This window comes from Hemicordylus capensis, chromosome 2, assembly GCF_027244095.1.
Source record: "Hemicordylus capensis ecotype Gifberg chromosome 2, rHemCap1.1.pri, whole genome shotgun sequence".
In the NCBI taxonomy this organism is placed as follows: Eukaryota; Metazoa; Chordata; class Lepidosauria; order Squamata; family Cordylidae; genus Hemicordylus; species Hemicordylus capensis.
Window position 1 is genome coordinate 401431467 of NC_069658.1, and position 21228 is coordinate 401452694.

The 21228-nt window shown below is 48.2% G+C and overlaps 1 protein-coding gene across 2 annotated transcripts; it reads right to left on the reverse strand.

Annotated features, from left to right (window-relative positions):
* Positions 1-7148: 7148 nt before the first annotated feature.
* SGSH (N-sulfoglucosamine sulfohydrolase) lies at positions 7149-21225 on the reverse strand. 2 transcript variants are annotated; one of them, XM_053299025.1, is made up of 9 exons: positions 20998-21225; positions 18064-18224; positions 17824-17929; positions 13520-13670; positions 12055-12211; positions 11716-11797; positions 10039-10242; positions 8252-8679; positions 7149-8097 (listed from the first exon to the last, which is right to left on the reverse strand). In XM_053299025.1, exons 1-9 carry the CDS (start codon positions 21107-21109, stop codon positions 8047-8049), a joined length of 1452 nt encoding a protein of 483 aa, XP_053155000.1. In that variant the 5' UTR covers positions 21110-21225; the 3' UTR covers positions 7149-8046. The 2 variants fall into 2 exon arrangements, with proteins under 2 accessions (XP_053155000.1, XP_053154999.1); XM_053299024.1 differs by having other exon boundaries at positions 7149-8679.
* Between the last annotated feature and the right edge of the window lie 3 nt (positions 21226-21228).

The window sequence follows — 21228 nt, forward strand, 5'->3', positions numbered from 1 at the left end:
ACTGGTTAGACAGGGGCATTGGTTGAAAGCAGCCGAGGCCACTGCAGATCTCGGTGGAATGGGCAAGAATGTTTGTGGGTGCCCTGAGATTTTGAGATTCGTAGACCAGTGTCATGCATGCCGTCAGCCACTGAGCTATGGTGATGGGTGCAACAGGTTGCCCCATAGATTGTGGCAAAAAAGAAACAGAAAAACTCAGAGAATCTAATGTGTTTAGTTCTCTTAATGCAAAGTTTAAGGCATCTGCGCACATCTAGCTTGTGCCAGGCCTTCTCCACTGGATGGGCCAGCTTTAGAAAAAAGAGGGCAAAATAATATCTTGAGACATATGAAAAGGAGAAGCCACTTTGGGTTGGGAAAAAGGGGGGTCTGGAATCAGTTTCACAGAGTCTTCAGAAAAAATATAAAGGTTTTCATGTATAGAGAGGGCTCTGAGCTCAGACACCCTGTGTGCAGAGGTAATGGCGACGAGGAACGCCAATTTGAAGGAGAGTATGTGTAATAGAATTGAGGACAGAGCTTCGAAGGAAGGACCCTGGAGAGCCTTAAGAATGGTATGTAAGCTCCAGTTGGGAAAACAATGGACCACTGGAGGAAACAGGAGGGTAGCACCCTTCAGGAAACATTTTAGGTGAGGATGGCACTGCATGGATCTCTTTGATGTTCCTGCGATGAGGTCCACTAGGGACATGGCTTGGCGTTTCAAGGTATTTGCGACCTTCCGAGGTCGGTAAAATGAGTACCCAGAATGTTGGGGGCAATATGCTAAATCATTGTAAACCGCTTAGAGAGCTCCGGCTATAGAGCGGTATATAAATGTAAGTGCTATTGCTATTGCTATTTGCGGACAGTCCCTTATCTAGTCTGTCTTGCAAAAACTGCAACAGGTGTTATATGGTGGCGGATCCTCTGGGTACCTTAAGAAGGTTCTCCACGTATACTGGTAGATCTTGTTGGTGGATGGCCGTCTGGATGCTAACATAGTATTGAGAACTGTGGCCGAGTAGCCATGTTGTTCTAGGATGTGCTGTTCAGTTTCCAGGCAGCCAGCTTTAACCAGCCTGGATCTGGATGACATGCTGGACCTTGTCAAAGAAGATCTGGTGTGATGGGAAGCATCAGATGCAGTTGAGTGGCCAGGTTGGTGAGTTCTGCGAACCATGGCGTCCTGGGCCAAAACAGGGTCACTAGGATGAATTGTGACCTCTGAATCTTGACTGTGCAGCACGTGTGCCAGGAGTGAGGTGGGAGGAAATGCATACAGGAGGTCATTTGGCCACTGAGATGAGAGTGCATCTGTCACTTCTGCCTGGTGTCATGGGAACCTTGTGAAGAAGCGAGGAACCTGTGCTTTGGTTGAGGTTGAGATGCCATTCCCCAGGAGCAGGTCTAAGTGGCTCAGCCAGTCTGCTACTGTGTTCAGGTCACCCTGAACATGGTGGGCTGTCAGGGATGCTACGTGGTGGTCTGCCCATTGAACTAGTTGGACTGTTTCCGCTTGCAGAGACCTGGACCTTGTTCTCCCTTGGCGGTTTATGTGTGCTTTCGCTGTGGTGTTGTCTGTGCAGATGAGCACATGGTGGTGGAGAATTATGGATTCTAATTCCCGTAGTGCAATCGGATGGCTTTGAGTTCCAGCCAGTTGATGCTGTGCTGGTGTTCCTGTGTGGACCACCTGCCCTGAGCAGACCAGTGTAGGGAGTGAGCTCCCCAGCCCCTCTTGCTGTGGTGATTATGATCCTGGGAGGATCCAAGAACACTTTGCCCACTGACAAGTGGGGAGGAGTGATCCACCAGCGTAGGGAATGTCGCACTGATGGTGTCAGGATTACCCGCCTGTTGGACTTCACTGCGATGTCCACATGGAAGGGTAGCAGGAACCACTGCTGAGGCCTCAGGTGGAAGTGGGCCCACAGGACAGACTCCAAAGTTGCCACCACCAGGCCTAGAAGCCTAGATAGGGACATCAGGTATGGAAGTTCTGGACTCAGGACCTTGAGGACTTCTGTCTCCAGGGCTTGTCTGCATTCCTGTGTGAGGAATAGCTTGTTGTGCTGAGTATGAGCACTCCCAGATGAAGAATCTGGTGCCTCGGTTGTAACTGGCTCTTTTTCCTGTTGATCAGGAACCCGTGACTGTCGAGGGTCCGAAGGGTGTCCTGTAGGTCTTTTTGGGCTGTCTGACTTGTCGTGGATTTGACGAGTAGATCATCCAAGTACCCATAAATCCTCACGCCCCTGAGCTGCAGGTGCGCTATCACAGGTGCCAAGACCTTTATGAATATGTGCGGAGCTGATGAGAGACCAAACGGGAGTGCTCTGTATTGGTAATGCACCCCTGAGTACAGGAAACGCAGGAGGTGGAGAATGTCCTGGTGGATCGGAACGTGAAGATAAGCCTCCTTGAGGTCGATGGACATGAGAAAGTCCAAGTGGTGGAGTGCCTCTGCGATGGATCTCAGGGACTCAATCCAAAAGGTGCCTTTTTGTACAAAGCGGTTCAGGTGTTGTAAGTCCAACACGGCCCGCAGAGAATCATCCTTCTTTGGTACCATGAATATTATAGAGTAAACCCCTGAGCTTGCTGGTGTAGTGGGATGGGTTTTATCATATCTGAATCCTTTGCACCCTCACACTTTAGAGGATGGCTTTTGTTGAATGGGATACTGCCCAGCTCCAATCGGCTGTTCCCCAGGCATCATTTTAAAAGCTGCTCTGCAACATTTTTGATTTTAAGCACCAGCAGTCTGGTTCCATCTTGGTTCAAGTGCAGCCCATACCTTTTGTACAGGCCTGGCTTGCCCCAAAATGTATCCCAATGCCTAACAAATCTAAACCCCTCCTCCCAGCACCAGTGTCTCATCCATGCCTTGAAATCCCTCAGCTCTGCCTGTCTCACTGTACCTGCGCGTGGAACAGGTAGCATTTCTAAGAATGCTACCTTGGGGGTCCTAGACTTCAATACGCTACCCATCAGCCTAAATTTTGGCTTCCAGGACTTCCCGCCTACATTTCCCCACATCGTTGGTGCTGACGTGCACCATGACAGCTGTCTCCTCCCCAGCACTGCCAAACAGCCTATCTAGATGCTGCGTGATGTCCGCAACCTTCGCACCAGGCAGGCAAGTCACCGTGCGGTCAACACACGGGTCACAAACCCATCTCTCTATATCTCTAATGATTGAATCACCCACTACAAGGAGGTCCCCACCCCCGGAGGAGTATCCCCCGTGCAAGAGGATATGGGCTCATCATCCACAGAAGGGGTCCCTTCTAAAGGAGCATTTCCCTCTTCCTCAGACTGATGTCCTTCTTGCCTGAGACCTTCATTCTCCCTAGCAGCAGAGGAGCTTTCAGCCCTGGAGCGGGATGCCCCTACCATGTCCCTGAAGGTCTTGCCTCTCTGGGCTCAGATCTGCCACCTTGGTCTCAAGGGAACAAATTTGTTCCCTGAGAGCCAGGAGCTCCTTGCACCGAGCACACACCCCCATGACTTCTGCCCATGGAGCAAATAGGCATACATGTGGCACTGTGTGCAATACACTGGGAAGTGCCCCCTCCCCTGCTGACTTTCTGTCTTTATACTGGGCTTTTTTGACTGTTTACAGTATTTAGAGATAGTTTATTAGAAGGATAGGTCTCAGCTGTAATGGTCATCTATTTAACTGTCCAAACAGCCTTTCTCAAGAATATGAGGGGAGGATTTGTACTTACGTTCTCTTCTCCACCGGTCTCCTTGTGATCACAGGGTCTTGTTCCAGGCTCCCCTGCACACTTCCGCTAAACCACTGCAAAACTCCAATGTCCTGTTTGCTATCCCTGTAGGCCATTGTCTGTTGGCTATGCTCTCGGGCTTTCACCTCTTATGTAGAGAGTAGGCTTCCAACTGAGATATAGGAATTATACTTCTATAGTTCCAGATAGTTCTGACCTCTTACACCCCCTATTGAAGCTATACCAGTCCAACAAGAATAAATAAGCCCATATATTTTATGTAGTGCTGGAATGAAGTGAAAATGGAGTTTAGTATTCATATATGCTCAGTAATGTCCAGATGTGGCTTGGCACAGCTTACATCAGGGGACAACTGGTCACTGCAAATTCTTACACGTTTGAGTCTTGTGGCATCTCAGTAGAGCTGATGGGGACACAATGCTCTCAATCATGGTAAGGAGCTGTGAGCTGTGGGCCTGTCTGCTCCACTCCCCTAGCTCTTTTTTTCATCCAGTGTGAATTCCCATTGCCCTTAACCAAAGGCAGTATATAAAATTTTAAATGACATCTGCCTAAATACAAACAGATTTATTGTTTGTACATAGACAAGCATCTGCATCATCTTCAGACTTTGTTAGGAATTCCAGACTGAGAGAGGCAGGAATGTGAATAGAATCCATGGTAATAGAAGAAGGGGTGAATGGAAGCAAAACAGGGAATATGTACTTTAAGTCTAAGAATAGCTGTGAAGGGTCATTCCATTCTCGCAATTGTGCCTGAATGGTTCTTATGGAGTCTGCTGTCACCCGCTCTTCAAACTAATTCACAGGAGTGTAGAGATTGAGTATTCTTGCAATCTGATGTATGGTGAGGGATGTACACAAATAGCATATTGCCTCAGCATCTTCTGAGCTTTTCTTTTTCAGCTGCAGGAGCTGCGCAGCCTGGATCTCCCACCCAGTGGAGACATAGGGTCATCCTCTATAGCAGGGGTGGGGAACCTTGGCTCTCCAGCTGTTTTTGAACTACAACTCCCACCATCCCCAGCTGCAATAATTGTGGCTGGGGATGATGGGAATTGTAGTTCAACAGCAGCTGGAGGGCCAAGGTTCCCCACCCCACTCTATAGGAATGACTGGGATGGGTTCAAGAGGAAATCCTTGAGGGGTCTCTTGAGTTTCGGTGGGTATGGCCCCCGTAACCCTTGGGGTTGGTACTCTGGAGTTAGGGCAGCTATGATCAGAGAGCTCAGATCATTGTACACTGCGTTCCCTCTGTCTAGACCTAGATCTGGCTTTTTTAGACTTTTTCATGTGCTTTCTCTTTTTCTTAGCCTCTTAGTCTTTTTCGCTTATTGGACTTCAATTTATCATATTTCTCAAAGGAACTTGCCAATAAGTCCTCAAACCATGACCCTAGGTAGATGGCATATCCCCAGGCATTTGAGTTAAAGTCTGGGTTGTGGTTAAATTCGGGGTCAGACTAGGGGACCGGGGAGCAGCAGATTCAGTAGACCTATCATGGGCCGAGCTCACCAGTTCAGATGTGCCAGTTGTAGCTGAGCTCCTCATCACCACCGTGCCAGGGGCGGGGGCAATTGCTTCATAAGAGAAGTGCCCGCTGCCATGGTCTCAGGCAGAGGCATAACTATAGGGGGCAGGGGGGGCACGTGCCCCGGGCGCCAGCTTTTTTGGTCACATGGGGGGCGCCGCCATGACAATTTTATTTATTTATTTATTTATTTATTTGTTAATACAAATGTTTCCTGCTCAGTGCAGCAGCACTGCAGCAGTCAAGGGAGCGCGTCGGCACCCCCTCCCCCACAAGCGGTCCCTTGCGTGCCGCCCGCGCCCCCCACATTGCTTTGCTGGTGCCTGGCGGCCAGTCAGTGGCCTGGCTTGGCGGCGGCAGGCGCTTGTGAGGAAAAACCTAAGTATAATGTAGTATGTTGGGGGCGCGGGGGGCGCCATTTCAATGCTTGCCCCGGGCGCCGTTTTCCCTAGTTACGCCTCTGGTCTCAGGTGCTGTCCCCACCTTACTTTGTGTCTTCTTGGGGGCCTTCTGGCTGGAAGACCCCATTACCAGCGGGATTGGGCTCGCCTTCTGCGCGCTCTCGATGGGCATGCAAGAACTCCACCGCTCCTGGCAGTTAGGTCAGCAGGTAGGGCTGGAAGGAAGCAGCAACGGAGTCGATGCTCAGGCTGCTGCCCCGCCCTCCACAATAGCCGCTGGCTCTGTTTGCAGCTCTGGAATGCTGCCAAACAGCTGATTGGTGGTGGAGGCAGCGCATTTAGGAGTGTTGCAGCTGAGAACGGAGGCTGCCTGCCGACAGAGTATGTCCTGTAGGTGGCCTCACGGCAGCTCCAAAAGCCAAGAGACGGCCTGAACTGAAAGCCAGCGTGGTGTAGTGGCTGGAGTGCTGGACTAGGACCGGGGAGACCCGAGTTCAAATCCCCATTCAGCCATGAGACTTGCTGGGTGACTCTGGGCCAGTCACTTCTCTCTCAGCCTAACCTACTTCACAGGGCTGTTGTGAGGAGAAACCTAAGTACGTTGTACACTGCTCTGGGCTCCTTGGAGGAAGAGCGGGATATAAATGTAAAATAATAATAATAATCCACCCACCCCCAGTACTCTAATATGGAGTACCCTGCCAGCCTTTTCCACGCAGTATAAAGAGGAAGGGAGAAGGGCAGAAAAGGGTGGGTGGGGGAAGGCTGAGAAGTGGAGGCTAAATTAGCAGGAAGGAAAGGAAAACTCAGGAGAGTTGGGAAGGAGCTGCCTGGAGCCTTGCAGGACTAAAAGAATTGTGGTGGGTTAGTTCCTCGCAGCCTCAAAAGCAAAACTAATTAACTTAGTCCTGCTTCTGGAGTCACATGGATCGCATAACCCACATGTGAGACGCCCTTGTACTCCAGCAGCAGAGAAGACAACATTCATTTCCTTATTTTAAGAATTTCCCACTTCCTTAGAATTCAAAGAATGCCATTGAATGTGTCAATTTAAAAAATGAGCAATTAACATTAACCAGCAAACTGAGCAGGTTTTGGCAAACCAATGGCCTCAGGACATTAGTCTGTCAAAAACTGAAATTTATTTTCAGAAAGATAAAGGGTACAATCCAGAGTGCATCAGGCATGCTTCTGTTCCATTGAAAATAAAGAAGGGAGGTATTCTGGGTAATTTGCATTGTCCTTGTCTTGCAGTCCCCCAAAATCTGTGACCATGTGGTCTGCGCTTCATTGTACTGGTTATCCCAGATTCCTCTCGTCTGCTTCTCAACAATCATACTTGAAAATCATGTTAATATCCAATAGATGTGAATGCCAGAGATTGTAAATAATGTATTTTGTTTGCTCAACCAGGTTGTCTCTTACTTAGTTCCTTTCCACTTCCTTTGTCTCTTAACAATTACTTTTTATAGATTAAACCAGATTTTACATATCAAAACAGTCTGATTTTATTTCATTTTGCAAAGCAGCATGTCGATAGATGGCTTCAGTTCCTGTTGACATTTTTTACACACTGCCTCCACAAACATGTACTATTCCTGGCATACAAAGCAGGATCTCCAAACCAAACCTTTGACTGAGCTCCTCACTCCCTTATGGAAGAAACAAGAAGCAAGGGAGCAAGAGTTCAGGGAGGAACTTCTGGCTTCTTCAGTTACTGGCCCTGCTTTTAGGGGATGTGGGAAGGATTGGTTCAGTGAGTCAATCGGTTATGAATCAGTATCAGGCCAGTTTACTTCTGTATTTGTTCCACAGAAATCAGCTTTTGGAGCTAGGCTTCTGCCTGCTCTAGAGTTTAAGAACCCATCCAAACATCTGCCTTCTGGACCTGAATCATGATAGAATACTGGAGGGGGATTGTGTGTTTCTAGCCTAGCCTTCTCCTTGTTTGCTGGCTTTCCATACACATGGAGATGTGGGTATGGACACTTTCAAAGCAGCTCTCCCATGTGCCTCCTGAGGCTGTACAGTCCTATGAAAGGACTTAGCCACATGTTACTCTGAATCTTAAGACATAAACTCCTCCTATCCATCACATTCCCAGAAAGGCACAACTTGATACACACGTGGCAGTCTGGAGGGACCAGCCCACCTCTAGTACTGACAGGGCAACACTGGCCACAGAAATTGCTGGCTGCTCCCCATTAGGCACTTTTGAGATTTTTTTGGGGGGAGGAGCTGGCTAAGCTGTGGTGCACATTTTAGTTCTTAGAAACCATCAATAGGCACTTCCTCTTCTGTGGGTAGGAATCCTGCTCTTGTGTTTGGCTGCAGCTCCTCTCCAGATTGCAAAGTCATAGGTTCCCTTAAAGTCTTCCAGCTTAACAAAAGTCCACTTTGATTGCAACAGATAGTTCCCTGGTGTTGCTCTCCTGGAGGAGGAAGCAAAGAAAATCACAGTTCGTTATGGAGCGGCAGGCACCGGGGACTGGGTTTACCCTCCAGCACACCATCAGGCACGCACACCCAGGGGTCATCCGTTTCCCACTGCCATTTCAGCAGCAGGCCCCACAGCTCCTCAAAAACCTGTGTGTAGTGGGGGTCAGAAGCCAAGTTGTGGCTCTCAGTGGGGTCAATGCTGTGATCATAGAGCTCCCAGCGCTCCCGGTAGTAGTAGCTGTGCAGTGTCTTGTTCCAGTGAGTGGGCTGCCCTGCCTGGGTCCGAATCAGCAGGTCCTGGAATGTAGGCGAAATGTAGAAGTCTTGGTCGATGGGGAAGGCGGTCCGGTTCTGCAGGTTGTGAATGAGGCGCAGGGACCCACGCTGCACAGCCCGCATGGGGTAGTGCATGGTCACCTCGTGCAGGCTCTGGCTAGCAAACACAGTTGTCCACGGTGGCTCTGATGACAGGGCGGGCAGCAAGGACTTCCCGGTGAGCTGCACCAGCCGCTTCCCAAAGAGGCTGTAACTGGGATAGGGCACAGAGAACCAGTCCAGGATGGTTGGGGTGACATCTGCAGAAGGAAGGGAAAAGCAACAAGTGTGTGGCTGATGGCAGGGGGCAGGGCAGAAACCCCACCCACAGGCATGGCTTAATGAAGAAGGAGCTATGTTGGATACTGCTGAGTCTCAGAGAAAGCCCATGGTTGCACCACCTCAGAGTCTGTGCTTCTTTGGAAACTGATCTCCGCACAACACTAACAGCAGCTTGGTTCACACAGTAATTCAAATCTAGGTTTAATGGTTACCAACACTGGCATAATTATGAGAATTCAAGCCAAGGTGGGAATCTCAGATTCATCTTGGCCATAAAACCAGTGTGGTGTGGGTTCACACAATCATGCTAATGTCGGTATCCCACATTAAACCTAGATTCAAATGACTGTGTGAACCAGGCCCCAGGAGCCATTTCTGATCCTGATTCTGGGCCGCACACATACTGCAACTCAGCAAAATCCCAATACTAGTTAATGAGAGCAGGGAGGACGCTCCAGACACATTCATTTTATTTATTTATCATATTTGCATATATCATTTGTGGCTGGTACCTATGCTGGCTTCCTCCACTGCTTGCTTCTTGCTCTTACTAATCAGGAGCAAAACACAACCTTTTGAAGCCAGCACACATCATTCCATTCAGCGTGAGAATATGTAAGGAATGGGTGCCTGCCCTTACAAATCCTGATGTAAATACCCCTCTGCTAAGTCTCTGCAGAGGTTCTTAGCCCCTGATGAAGAGTCCTTTACACCAGAACCCTCTGGATTTATCTATAATATATTATAGGTATCATAGATAAATACTATAACATTTATCTATGATGTCTGACTCCCACACAAGTGAGCAATCTTGTACATTTGTTATGCTATCAACTGGCTGCATGGAAAAGGAACACCAAGTTCACTTAAGCCACATCAGGAAAATCAGTTGCAGGAGAGGATCTACAAGTTGCAACCACTCCTCTTCTTTCCCCAAAACGAGCAGGGAACAGTGGCTGACATAATGCGCAGCATGAAGGAGAAGTAACACTGTGCTGTGGGACCTGAAAGGCTATGTTGGGGCTGCGCATGTAGTGTTTCCACAGGTTTCCTCCTTGTCCCAAATGGGGGAACCTGCAGAAGTGCTGCTTGCACAAGCGCCCATTCTGAGCAGCCCTGACAAATCTACAGCAGCCCTGCAGTGAAGCATTACATTCCCATAACACTGTGAATCATGTTGGCCAGTGTATGTCTGCTCTTCCCTCCCACACAAGGGCAGCAGAAGACTCTAGAAATAGAGGAGCCATTCCACAGTTGTCAAGGTGTCCTCACCAGATCCACAACTCATCCCTGCCCTCCCACGTAAATACCCAAGTTCATCTCTGAGCAGGTCTTACCCAGCAGGCTGGTGTAGGCATTGCTGACCTGTCCCCAGCGCGCAGGATGCTCTGGAGAGGAGATGAGGAGGGGTTCAGCTGTGCCTGACCAGTACAGGTTGGTTCTGCCACTGGGGAACGGGATACCATTGTCCGACGTGAACATCACCAGTGTGCTGTTGAGAAATCCAGCACTGTGCAGCTCTTCCAGGATAAGACCAATGCCTGCATAACCCACAGGAAGGAAGTTAGTAAGGCTGCACAGAAGGCCTCTTTGGTGATTCTACATCAACTGATCACCACAACTGGGTGAAAACATCAGCTGGTGAGAAGTGATCAAGTCTTGATATTGCAAATGCAAAGATAATGAAGCTCCATCCATTGTTGTGTGTGCACTCGCTTCCTATCTTCTTTCCATGCCTCTAAGGCACACTGCCATAATATTGCTCAACTGTATCTTAAACCATGATGGCTAGACGCAACAGGTCAAAACTGAGATTCTAAGGATTCTAAGAACCATTTGAGTGCAAATTGTATGTGTGTGTGTGTGAAGGCCACTTGGATCCCTATATCAATGTTTCACTGAACAGAGCTTGGTTTGCATCCATTCCCTCAAAAGCAGATATTTGCCTAGAACTGACTGCCTTCCATCCTAAAGCTTAGCTTGGACAACACCACATCATAAGACAAAAGTGCAAACATTGGCTTCAGCTGGTATGTCAAGAACAACCCTACTGGGGGCGGGGGGGAGAATCTGGCCTGAGTTATCCATTATTTTTATTATTAATTTTGATTATTAAAAATATTTTGTATCACTTTTTAACAAAAAATTCTTAGAGGGTTTTACACAGAAAAAGGAATGACATGATGGTTCCCTGCTCTCCCAGAAGGGCTCACAATCTAAAAGGAAGCCAAGGGAGTCACCAGCAATACAGCCACTGGAAGGGACACTATGCTGGACTGAACAGGTTAGAAAGCTCAAACTAAGCATTGGCTACGTCTAAACTGGACTGCTGCAGTGGTCTCTACATGGGGCTACCTCTAAAGACAGTTTGGAAGCTGCAGTTGGTACGAAATGTGGCCACCAGAATGCAGTGGGAGCAAACTGGCAGGAATAAGTAGCAGTAACTGGGTTCCAGATATACGGGCTTCACATACAATTTTGGGGCTCAGTTTAAAGTGCTGGTGTTGACCTTTAAACCCCTAAACAACTTAGGACCAGGTTATCTAAAGGGCTACCATAGATATGAACCTGTCTAGCCCTAACATTGGTCTCAGAGGCCTTGCTCTCTGTCATTAAGATAAATTTGACTATTGAGCACCAGAGACGGGGCCTTTTCAGCTGGGGCTCAGAGATTACCTGGCTACCTCGTTTACTTTCTTCAAATGGGTGGTTCAGACCTTTCTTTATATGAAGGCTGTTCATACTGCTGGAAACTGTTTATATACCCAACTATTTTACTTGCTACTGCTGCTGTTTTATTTTATGGAATAGTTTTTATTGTTTGGCTTATTATTGTTTGATGATTGGAGTTGTTTTAATAATAACTACTTTGCTGCTCATTAATGAAAAGAGAAAGATAACTGTAGTAAATAAAGAAATAAAATGCACCAGGCCCTCAGTACTAGGATTCCCTTGCACTTCAGGAGGATCGGGGCTTCCTTCCCCACTGGGCAAGTAGGACTGCTCCAATTCACCTTGATCCATGCGCCCAATAGTTGTGTACTGAGCAGCCAGATCTGCACGAGCGGCTGGTGTGTCCTGCACAAAATATGGGACCTGAAGGCAGAAAGGAGAGGCAGCTGTTATGGAAGCAGGAGCTACAACAGCCATGAGACCAGGAGAACACTGGTGAACAAAGCGACTGAGAAACTGCAGCAGCTCTGGGAACATCCCAAATACTGTGGCTGGCAATTTCATTTAGCACAAATGAACTGCTGCATTGCTCCAGCTCCTGCTATAGGGAAGGATGTGGCTCTCTGCAACATGCATATACTCCTGGGGCCTCTGATGGACAAACATACCCTTTGTCTCACCTGCACTTGATCTGGGCTATAGTGCTGGGGATTCCAGTCGGGGATCCAGCCCATTCCACTCTCCCCATTGCCAAATTTCTCACAGAAGTTTCCATACTGGGGTTGGGAGTGGCCACAACGGTGGGGATCATGGAAAGCAACATAGAGGAAAAAAGGCCTAGAAATTGACAAGGGAGGGGTGAATACAGTCAGAGGCCATGCATATGCATTGTCCCCAATCCCCCCACTTCAGCAGTCGTATTCTCAGGTACCGTTCTCCTCTTACTTATTCCAGCTTCTGCTTCCGTATACATGCTCACTCCAAACAAAACTCCAGACAGCCCTGCTTCATAGTAGCAGTGCTGTCCTCCACTGGGTTCTCTCGATATTCCTGAATCCTAAATTTAGCCTTGCTTCCCAGAGTTCTATCTGGCCTTTTAATCTCGCATGGCTAATTCCAACCAGCTTTGCCATACCCCCTTATAGCTTATCCACACTCCGCCTGCTATTCTAACCCGGGTCTCTCCCCAAAAGCTCCACTAATGTACCTTAACAGCAACCTACAGCTACCTGTGGTCCCAATCTTGGGCCCCCTCTCTCCCCTCAGGCCTATCCAGAAGCCAATGGCGATCTCACTTTTGTTGCTCAAAGTTCTGAAGATTCCTCTCAGTTCCAAGTCACTAGCACTGGACAGCCCCTAGAAGAGCCATCAATACCCTCATATTCTGAACTACACAGCTCTGCCTGCTCCCATCCTCAACTCTTCTCCCATGATTCCAAACCAAAGGAATATCTCGTAGCTTTGCTGACATCTCTCTTTTCCTGGCCATTGCACCTCAGCTACTCCAAGTCCTACGCTCTGTGCTTCTACGGCTGCTCTTAAGTGCTGACTCACCATCCCTCTAAACTCAACTATTTTGTTCCCCAGACTTCTGCTATAATCCCTTGGACTTGGACTTGAAGGCAGCTTCACAGTTTTTGCAGGAAATCTGTTTACTATGGCAAACATGTCTGCTGTGAACTGTCATCCACACTGTACAGGTTTGCCATAACAAACCAATTTCCTGCGCAGCAGAAAATTGGACCAGGGTGCCCAATTAGGGCTTCTAAGCACGTGTGCACAGGTGCTAAAGGGAGCAGGTCTGTTATGAAATCCCAACCCCAAATGTTGGGGCCTTACCTTGGAGAGGAAAGCTGGTCTTGTGGTAGCAAGCATGACTTGTCCCCTTAGCAAAGCAGGGTCTGCCCTGGTTGCATATGAATGGGAGACTTGATGTGTGAGCACTGCAAGATATTCCCCTCAGGGGATGGAGCCGCTCTGGGAAGAGCAGAAGGTTCCAAGTTCCCTCCCTGTTATTGCCAAGATAGGGCTGAGAGAGATTCCTGCCTGCAACCTTGGAGAAGCTGCTGCCAGTCTGTGTAGACAATACTGAGCTAGATGGACCAATGGTCTGACTCAGTATATGGCAGCTTCCGATGTTCCTACCTCTCATCCTGGCTGTGGAGGAATTTCCGAACAAGCAGCTTGATGCGGGTGATGTTCCTCCCCACCTGCAGGACAGAGCCATTCTCTTCAGTGTAGGCAAAGTCAAAGGGATATACAGGCTCCGGTCCAACATGCTTCTTTCCAATGATCCCTAAAGCAGATAAATAGTCAAAAGCAAACAGACATAAGAAGTGGGGGGGGGGGAGCTAAACCAAGCACAAAATATCCCCCCAATATTTTGATGCATTCAAGAGCTATCAAACTTTCTGAAGCTGAAAATGGTGGACAAATGTGATTCAAACCAATCTCGCATAAGAACCCTGGCTCAGATTAAGTCTCTGTTTAAATGTAATCCCTTTTACTGAGGGCAGTTTTTCATGCTCACTACATTTTGTGATTGGGGTATAGATGCAGACTGTGCAAACTGTGTATACAGACAGACAGACAGTATTAATCATCCTTCAGTACTGATGATAGAAAGCAGGGGTATAAATATTAATAATGAATAATAATACTGCATATGGTGTTGCAATAGCCACTTTCCCTTTTAAAATACATGGAAATGGTGTCTAGGAAGAGTTCAGTATTTTGCTTCCATGGACTATAAAGGGCAACTGGAAACTTGTACATATGCTCTGACCTCTGTTTAACTGGCAAGGAGACAACATTTAAAGTGGTGGCCCTCATATGTTTAGCAGAGGGAGAGCAATGGTCCCTATTCAGCCCCAGTGCAGCACCTCTCTAGTGGCTGCTGCTGGTGTCTTCCTTGTGTTTCTTTTTAGACTGCAAGTCTAAATAGGGAACCATTATCATCATCATCTTCTTTCCCCTCCCCCATATAAACTGCTCTGATAACTTTTTGTTGGGAAATGGTATAAAAGTAATAATACAAACTAGCTGGGCCGCGCACAGAGCATCTGTGCCTCTAGTTCTCCCCCATCCCCCCGCTTCTTGCTGGTGCTGCCACCAGGCTATCTTTCCTTTTGGTCGGCAGGCAGGCCAGAGAGGGAGGCTGCACCGCCCTCTCCACTGCCCGCTGTGCCATTTCCCATCAGCCGCCGCCATCTTCTCTCCCTGTCTGTGCTCCTGACCCCGGCATTCCTCCCTTTTGGCCAGCCTACGAGCTGGAGAGGGAGTACGTTGCCCTCTCCACCACCTGCCAACTGCCGCTGGTTTCACCTGCCAGCTGGCTGCTGCTGCTAGTTTTGCCTGCAGCTGCCTTCTTCCACCTGGTGTCCGGGCCAACCTTCCTTTGGGCTGGCAGGTGGGCCGGAGAGAAAGGCTGCACCGCCCTCTCCACCACCACAGTTCTCTCCTCCCACCCGCCTGCTGTCCCTGTCGCTATGTGACAGCTTGCTCGCAAACTCTCACGCAAGGTGCCACACATGGGATTAACGATTTGCCAGGGCTAGAAAACGCCATTGTTTTTGTTTGTCCCTGCCTGGAGTCAGTAGGGCAGTGGGAGGCCTCACATTCCTTTCAGTCACATCCTGTGTCTCAGTTTGAAGCCTACTCACGACATAAGAGATGAAGACCCAAGAGCATAGCCAAGAGAGAATAGCCAACAGGGATAGCAAACAGGACATTGGAGTTTTGCAGGAGTTTAGCGGGTAGTGTGCGGGGGAGCCTGGAACAAGCCCCTGTGATCACAAGAAGACCGGTGGAGAAGAGAACATAAGTACAAATCCCTTCCTCATATAATTACTGATCTCCCCCTCATATTCTTGAGGAAGGCTGTTTGGACAGTTAAACAGCTGACCATTACAGCCGAGACCTATCCTTCTAACAAACTATCTCTAAATACTGTAAACTGGGGAAATGTAGTCAGGAGGTCCTGGAAGCCAAATTTAGGCTGATGGGTAGAGTATTGAAGTCCAGGACTCCCAAGATAGCATTCTCAGAAATGTTACCTATTCCACGCGCAGGTACAGTGAGAAAGGCAGAGCTGAGGGGTTTAAATGTGTTGATGAGATGTTGGTGCCGGAAGGAGGGGTTTAGACTTGTTAGGCACTTGGATATACTTTGGGGCAAGCAAGGCCTGTACAAAAGGGACGGGCTGCACTTGAACCAAGACGGAACCAGACTGCTGGTGCTTAAAATAAAAAAGGTTGCAGAGCAGCTTTTAAAATGACACCTGGAGAATAGCCGATGGGAGCTGGGCAGTATCCAGTTTGGCAAATGCCATCCTTTAAAGTGCGAGGGTGCAAAGGATTCAGATAAAACAGAAAGGGACAGAGTAGAACCACATAAAGAGCAGACAGAAGACTGTGCCAGCTGGTCAAAGAGTCAAAAGAAAGATAGCATGCACCAGGTGAGAGATTCAGCGTATATGTGCTTATATGCCAATGCCAGAAGCCAAGATGGGTGAGCTGGAGTGCTTGGTTGCTAACGCAGAAATAGATATAGTGGGCACAACAAAAACATGGTGGAACAGTGAGAATCAGTGAGACACTGTTATCCCTGGATATAAACTCTATAGAAAGGACAGGGAGGGGTGCCTTGGAGGAGGGGTAGCACTGTATGTTAAAGAAGGGATAGAATCTAACAAGCTTGAAAACCTAGGTGGACTGGAGTCCTCCACAGAAAGCCTGTGGGTGACTATACAAGGCCGGAAAGGGAACGTGCTACTGGGGACGTGCCGCCGCCCTCCAGTTCAAATCGCTGACAGTGACTGGGAGTTGCAGCAGGAAATCAGGGAAGCATCAAGGAGAGGCAGGACAGTAATAATGGGTGACTTCAATTACCCACATACAGACTGGGTAAATTCACAGTCAGGTAATGACAAAGAGCTCAAATTTCTAGATACGCTGAATGACTGTGCCCTAGAACAGTTAGTTGGTCTTGGAACTAACCAGAGAAAAGGTGACCTTGGACTTAATCCTGAGTGGCACCCAGGACCTGGTACGTGATGTCAGTGTCATCGACCCTTTAGGGAACAGTGACTATAGTGTAATCAAATTCAGCATGCATGTGGGGAGAGAATCACCAAGGAAGTCTAACACAGACACTTTGAATTTCAGAAGAGGAAACTTCTCCAAAATGAGGAGTATGGTGAAAAGAAAGCTGAAAGGGAAAATCAGGAGAGTCACTTCGCTCCAGAGTGCATGGAGTTTACTCAAAACCACAATACTAGAAACCCAGTTAGACTGTATACCCAAAAGGAGGAAAGATACTACTAAGACCAGGAGGATGCCAGCATGGCTAACTGGTAACGTCAAGGAAGCCATAAAAGGGAAGAAGACTTCTTTCTGAAATTGGAAGGTTTGTCCATATGAAGAGAACAGAAAAGAACACAAACTCTGGCAAAAGAAATGCAAGGTAACAATAAGGGAGGCAAAAAGAGAGAATTTGAGGAACATTTAGCTAAAAGTATCAAGGGGAATAACAAAAACTTCTTTAAATACATCAGATGCAGGAATCCTGCCAGGTTTGGACCATTAGACAGTGAGGGAGTGAAAGCGATTATTAAAGAGGATATGGACGTTGCAGAGAAGCTAAATGAGTCCTTTGCATCCATCTTCATGACAGAGGATACTGAGCATATACCTGTTCCTGCCACAAGATGTGGTGACAGCCAACAACCTAGATGGCTTTAAGAGGGGTTTGGATAACTTCATGGAGGAGAGGTCTATCAATGGCTACTAGTCGGAGGGCTATAGGCCACCTCCAACCTCAAAGGTAAGCCCCTGAGTACCAGTTGCAGGGGAGTAACAGCAGGAGAAAGGGCATGCCCTCAACTCCTGCCTGTAGGCTCCCAGCAGCATCTGGTGGGCCACGGTGTGAAATAGGATGCCGGACTAGATGGGCCTTGGGCCTGATCCAGCAGGGCTGTTCTTATGATGGGTACACCTAAGAGAAATATATAAAAAGATACTAAATTCACAGGTACTCTATTTTGTGGTTGAGTATTTATATGACTCGATGGCACAATTTTACTTTACAAAACATGAGAAGACTCCAAGAATGAATTTGGGGTGGGGTTTTTTAGGGTTAATAATATGCTTATCCTGCTTTTCTGTTATGGTATGAGCAAGCTCTAGAACAGGGATGACTATAGCTCCTGCCCTTCTCATGACTGTCACATCAGTGGCAGAAAAACACTAGAGAGTGCTTCGTCAGGAACAAACTAGATAGACTGCAGGGACCTTCTCCCACTTGTGATCATCTCTTTACAGCCATGAAGCTTAAGCCATGTGAGAATAACCTTCATCAAGACATGTTATTAACAAAGAATTAGAACAGGGTGGCATCTTAAGTTCCAGCTGAATTTGAGGGAAGGAATTCTGCTTCCGTCAGCAGCTTACCTGTCCGGATCCCTGCCTGGCTAAGCAGAAGGGGCAAGCTGCGAACACTGTCAAAGGAGTTGAAATGATGCACATCTTGATGGAGTCCATACATCCCATTCTGGTGCTGTGGATAAAGAGAACACGAGCAGGACAAGAGGGATCAACAGGCAGAAGGGAGGGACCTCCTACAACCGAGTTTCAAGGACTGAGCACTTGTCTTGCACAGTGTATTCTCCTTCCCCACCAGAAGAGTGTTACCTGAGGGAGGCCTGTGAGGATGCTGGCCCGGCTGGGAGAGCAGCTGCTAACTGAGGTGAAAGCATTCCGGAAGATCAGGCTGCGCTGGGCCAAGGCGTCCAAGTGTGGGGTGCAGATGGCTGTGTTGTTGTACACACCACTCTCAAAACCACCATCATCAGCTGCCATGGAGAAGTTCAGAGGTCAAGCTGTGAGATCAGGACCCCCAGTTCAACACCTCTATAGCTTATGGACATTTATGATCCTCTAGTAATTTGGGGAGGGGCTGGGTTCTGTAATAACCCCCACAGGCCTGCTCAATTTAGGGCCCCCCAGCTGTTTTTGGACTACAACTCCCCCAGCCACAGTGGCCAATAGCCCAGGATTATGGGAGTTGTAGGCCAACATCTTGCAGGAGGGCCGAAGTTGAGCAGCCCTGAGCTAGACAAAGACATACCTTTTAGAGTGATGCCTCTCCTATATTTAGCAGGAGAGCCACTGTCCCTATTCAATCCAGCATTCAGCTCAGCATAACCCTTCCAGTGCTGTTGCCGATGTCTGCTTGGTGTTTCTTTTTAAACTGTGAGACCCTCTGGGACAGAAAACCTTTTCTCTTTCCTTTTCTTATGTAAACCTCTTTGTGAAAGTTCTTGTTAAAAGCCATTTATGCATATTCTTAATAACAACAAAGAAGGTCAAGCTAAGTCTGGCTTCTTAGTGAAGATCCTAGGTTCAAACCTCTGCAACTTGCTGAAATGTAATGCAGCATCCCAAACTCCACCCATCTCATCCTACTTAAGTTATATTGCCCTCAGATGCTTTAGGGCAGGGGTTCTCAACCTTGGGTCCCCAGATGTTATTGGACTTCAACTCCCATAATCCCCAGCCCCAATGGCCTTTGGTTGGGGATTATGGGAGTTGAAGTCCAACAACATCTGGGGACCCAAGGTTGAGAACCCCTGCTTTAGGGAATACGACTGCCAGGCAGGTCCAGCTGAAGACAGACTGGAATTTGAGTCTCCTTGGGGTTCTGTAGGCACAGAAGTTCCATTAACTCAGCTGAAGAGGAACTGCCAAACATGCAAGACAGAGGAGGAAATAGCACAAATCTCCAGGCAGGCTGGCTCCAATCATCTATACATCAGTTCCACTCACACATTTCTTCTTCTTTCTACTAGCAACAGCTCTGATCTTAAATCCAGGGTTAAATGCCCACTACCAAGCTGGTCTTGTGGTAGCAAGCATGAATTGTCCCCTTTGCTAAGCAGATTCCACTCTGGTTTGCATTTGAATGGGAGACTACATGTCAGCACTGTAAGATATTCCTGAGGGGAGAGAGCCACTCTGGGAAGCGTACTTGCCTGCTTGCATGCAGTAGGTTCCAAGTTCCCTCCCTAGCATCTCCAGATAGGGCTGAGAGAGACTCCTGCCTGTAACCTTAGAGAAGACACTTCCAATCTGTGTAGAGACAATACTGAGCTAGATGGACCAATGGTCTGTCTCAGTATAAGGTGGCTTCTTATGTTCCTATGCTTCTTATAAGCCTCAAGCTTGTATTGCTTATACCTCTGATGTTTGTTGAGCTAATAACTTGAAACTTGGCATGTGTGATCTACTAGGCAAGGTTTATAAATGTGCCTAATTTCAAACGTGATCTGATGAAATTGTTACAGGTACAGAAAGTTAAGAAGTGCTGAAAATGGACAAATAGCCCCCTTGGTGCAAACTTTATCCGGGTAGCACATATTTCTTTTGAATTTGGTAAAAATCACTGATGTGCCTTGTTCAGGCTTGACTAAGAAGAGTGCCTTTTAGTGGTTTAATGAAGTTTTGATCAGCAGCTTAAAAACCTCACCAAGGGCAAGTTGTAAGCGAGTACAGTTTGTGACATTGCACAACACTGTTATTGATCATGTGGCACGTCTGTCAGGCTCCTAGTCCGTAGACTCCAATTTCTAGGCTTTGTGGAGTTTCAGAGCCAAAATAACTCTGGTTTGAAACCGGCAGGTTTTCTGACTGTCAAATCTGTAGATACCCCAATGTTCACTAGCAATAGCAATAGCAATAGCAATAGCACTTACATTTTTATACCACTTTATAGCCTGAGCTCTCTAAGCGGTTTACAATGATTTAGCATATTGCCCCCAACATTCTGGGTACTCATTTTACCGACCTCGGAAGGATGGAAGGCTGAGTCAACCTTGAGCCCCTGGTCAGGATCGAACTTGTAACCTTCTGGTTACAGGGTGGCAGTTTTACCACTGCGCCACCAGGGGCTCATGGTGGCACAGCCCCTGGGGGCTCACTGCGCCACCAGGGGCTCACTACCTAGAGATCCTCAAAGTCCAGACATAAAGTTGCACCTTTTCCTGACAAAACCTATACCTGTAACATGACAACAGGCAGAAATTCAACAGGCAACGTTTCCTTCACAAATGCTTCTCTATGTACTTGTTGAATGTATCAGTCATACAACCTTACTAGTCTAGATAATGTTGCCAGCAGGGGCGGAGCTATGGGAGAGGGGGCCCGTGTTCACTCATCTCTCCGGTGGCCCCTCGGAGTAAGGGAAATAATGAAGAGGATGGTGGGGGGTGGAGGTGCCCCCCCCCAGGAACTCAGAGGCCGGGTTCTTTGAACCCACACGCTCAAATATAGCTACATCCCTGGTTGCCAGTACGGTCTGAGTGGTGAACCAGATGTCACCCGCCTCCCCAGAGCCAAAAGAGATGTGTGGAAGGAATATTGGCTGTGGCAGCGGGACTTCTTTGGAGTCGATGGAGGTGGACCACCCACCTCCACAGTAGCCCCCCAGTAAAGCCCATTGCTGACCAGGGCGCTATTTCGCGTGATGCCCACCCACTGGGTGGGTCTCAGTACAGGAGTAGTGCGGCGCGGGATGCCCGACCCTTAGAAGACAACAGCGTACTAGGTGCCCCGAAGCTGCTCGCTCACCGACAATGAGTAGCACATTGCGAGATCTGCCCGGGTCCTTCCTAGCAGAACAAGTGAGCCCTAGCAGTAACAGCAGCACCGTCAGCGCCCAGCTCTCCGCAGGCAGCTGCATGTCGAGCCCGCACCGCCAAGGGCCCTTCCTTCCTGGATAATAAAAAAAAAAAAAAAAAGAGGGCGAGGAGCCTTCCAGCACCGAGCGGAGCAGGAAAGGAGCAGTCGCCGCCTGACTCC

Excerpts from the sequence above, each read along its gene's own strand:
- SGSH (XM_053299024.1), bottom strand. The coding sequence starts at position 21,109 with ATGCAGCTGCCTGCGGAGAGCTGGGCGCTGACGGTGCTGCTGTTACTG. Across the intron at positions 17,930-18,063 it reads TCCTCACAGGCCTCCCTCAG|CACCAGAATGGGATGTATGG; the intron begins GTAACACTCTTC and ends CTTTATCCACAG. Across the intron at positions 8,680-10,038 it reads TGCCTACACCAGCCTGCTGG|ATGTCACCCCAACCATCCTG; the intron begins GTAAGACCTGCT and ends TTCCTTCTGCAG.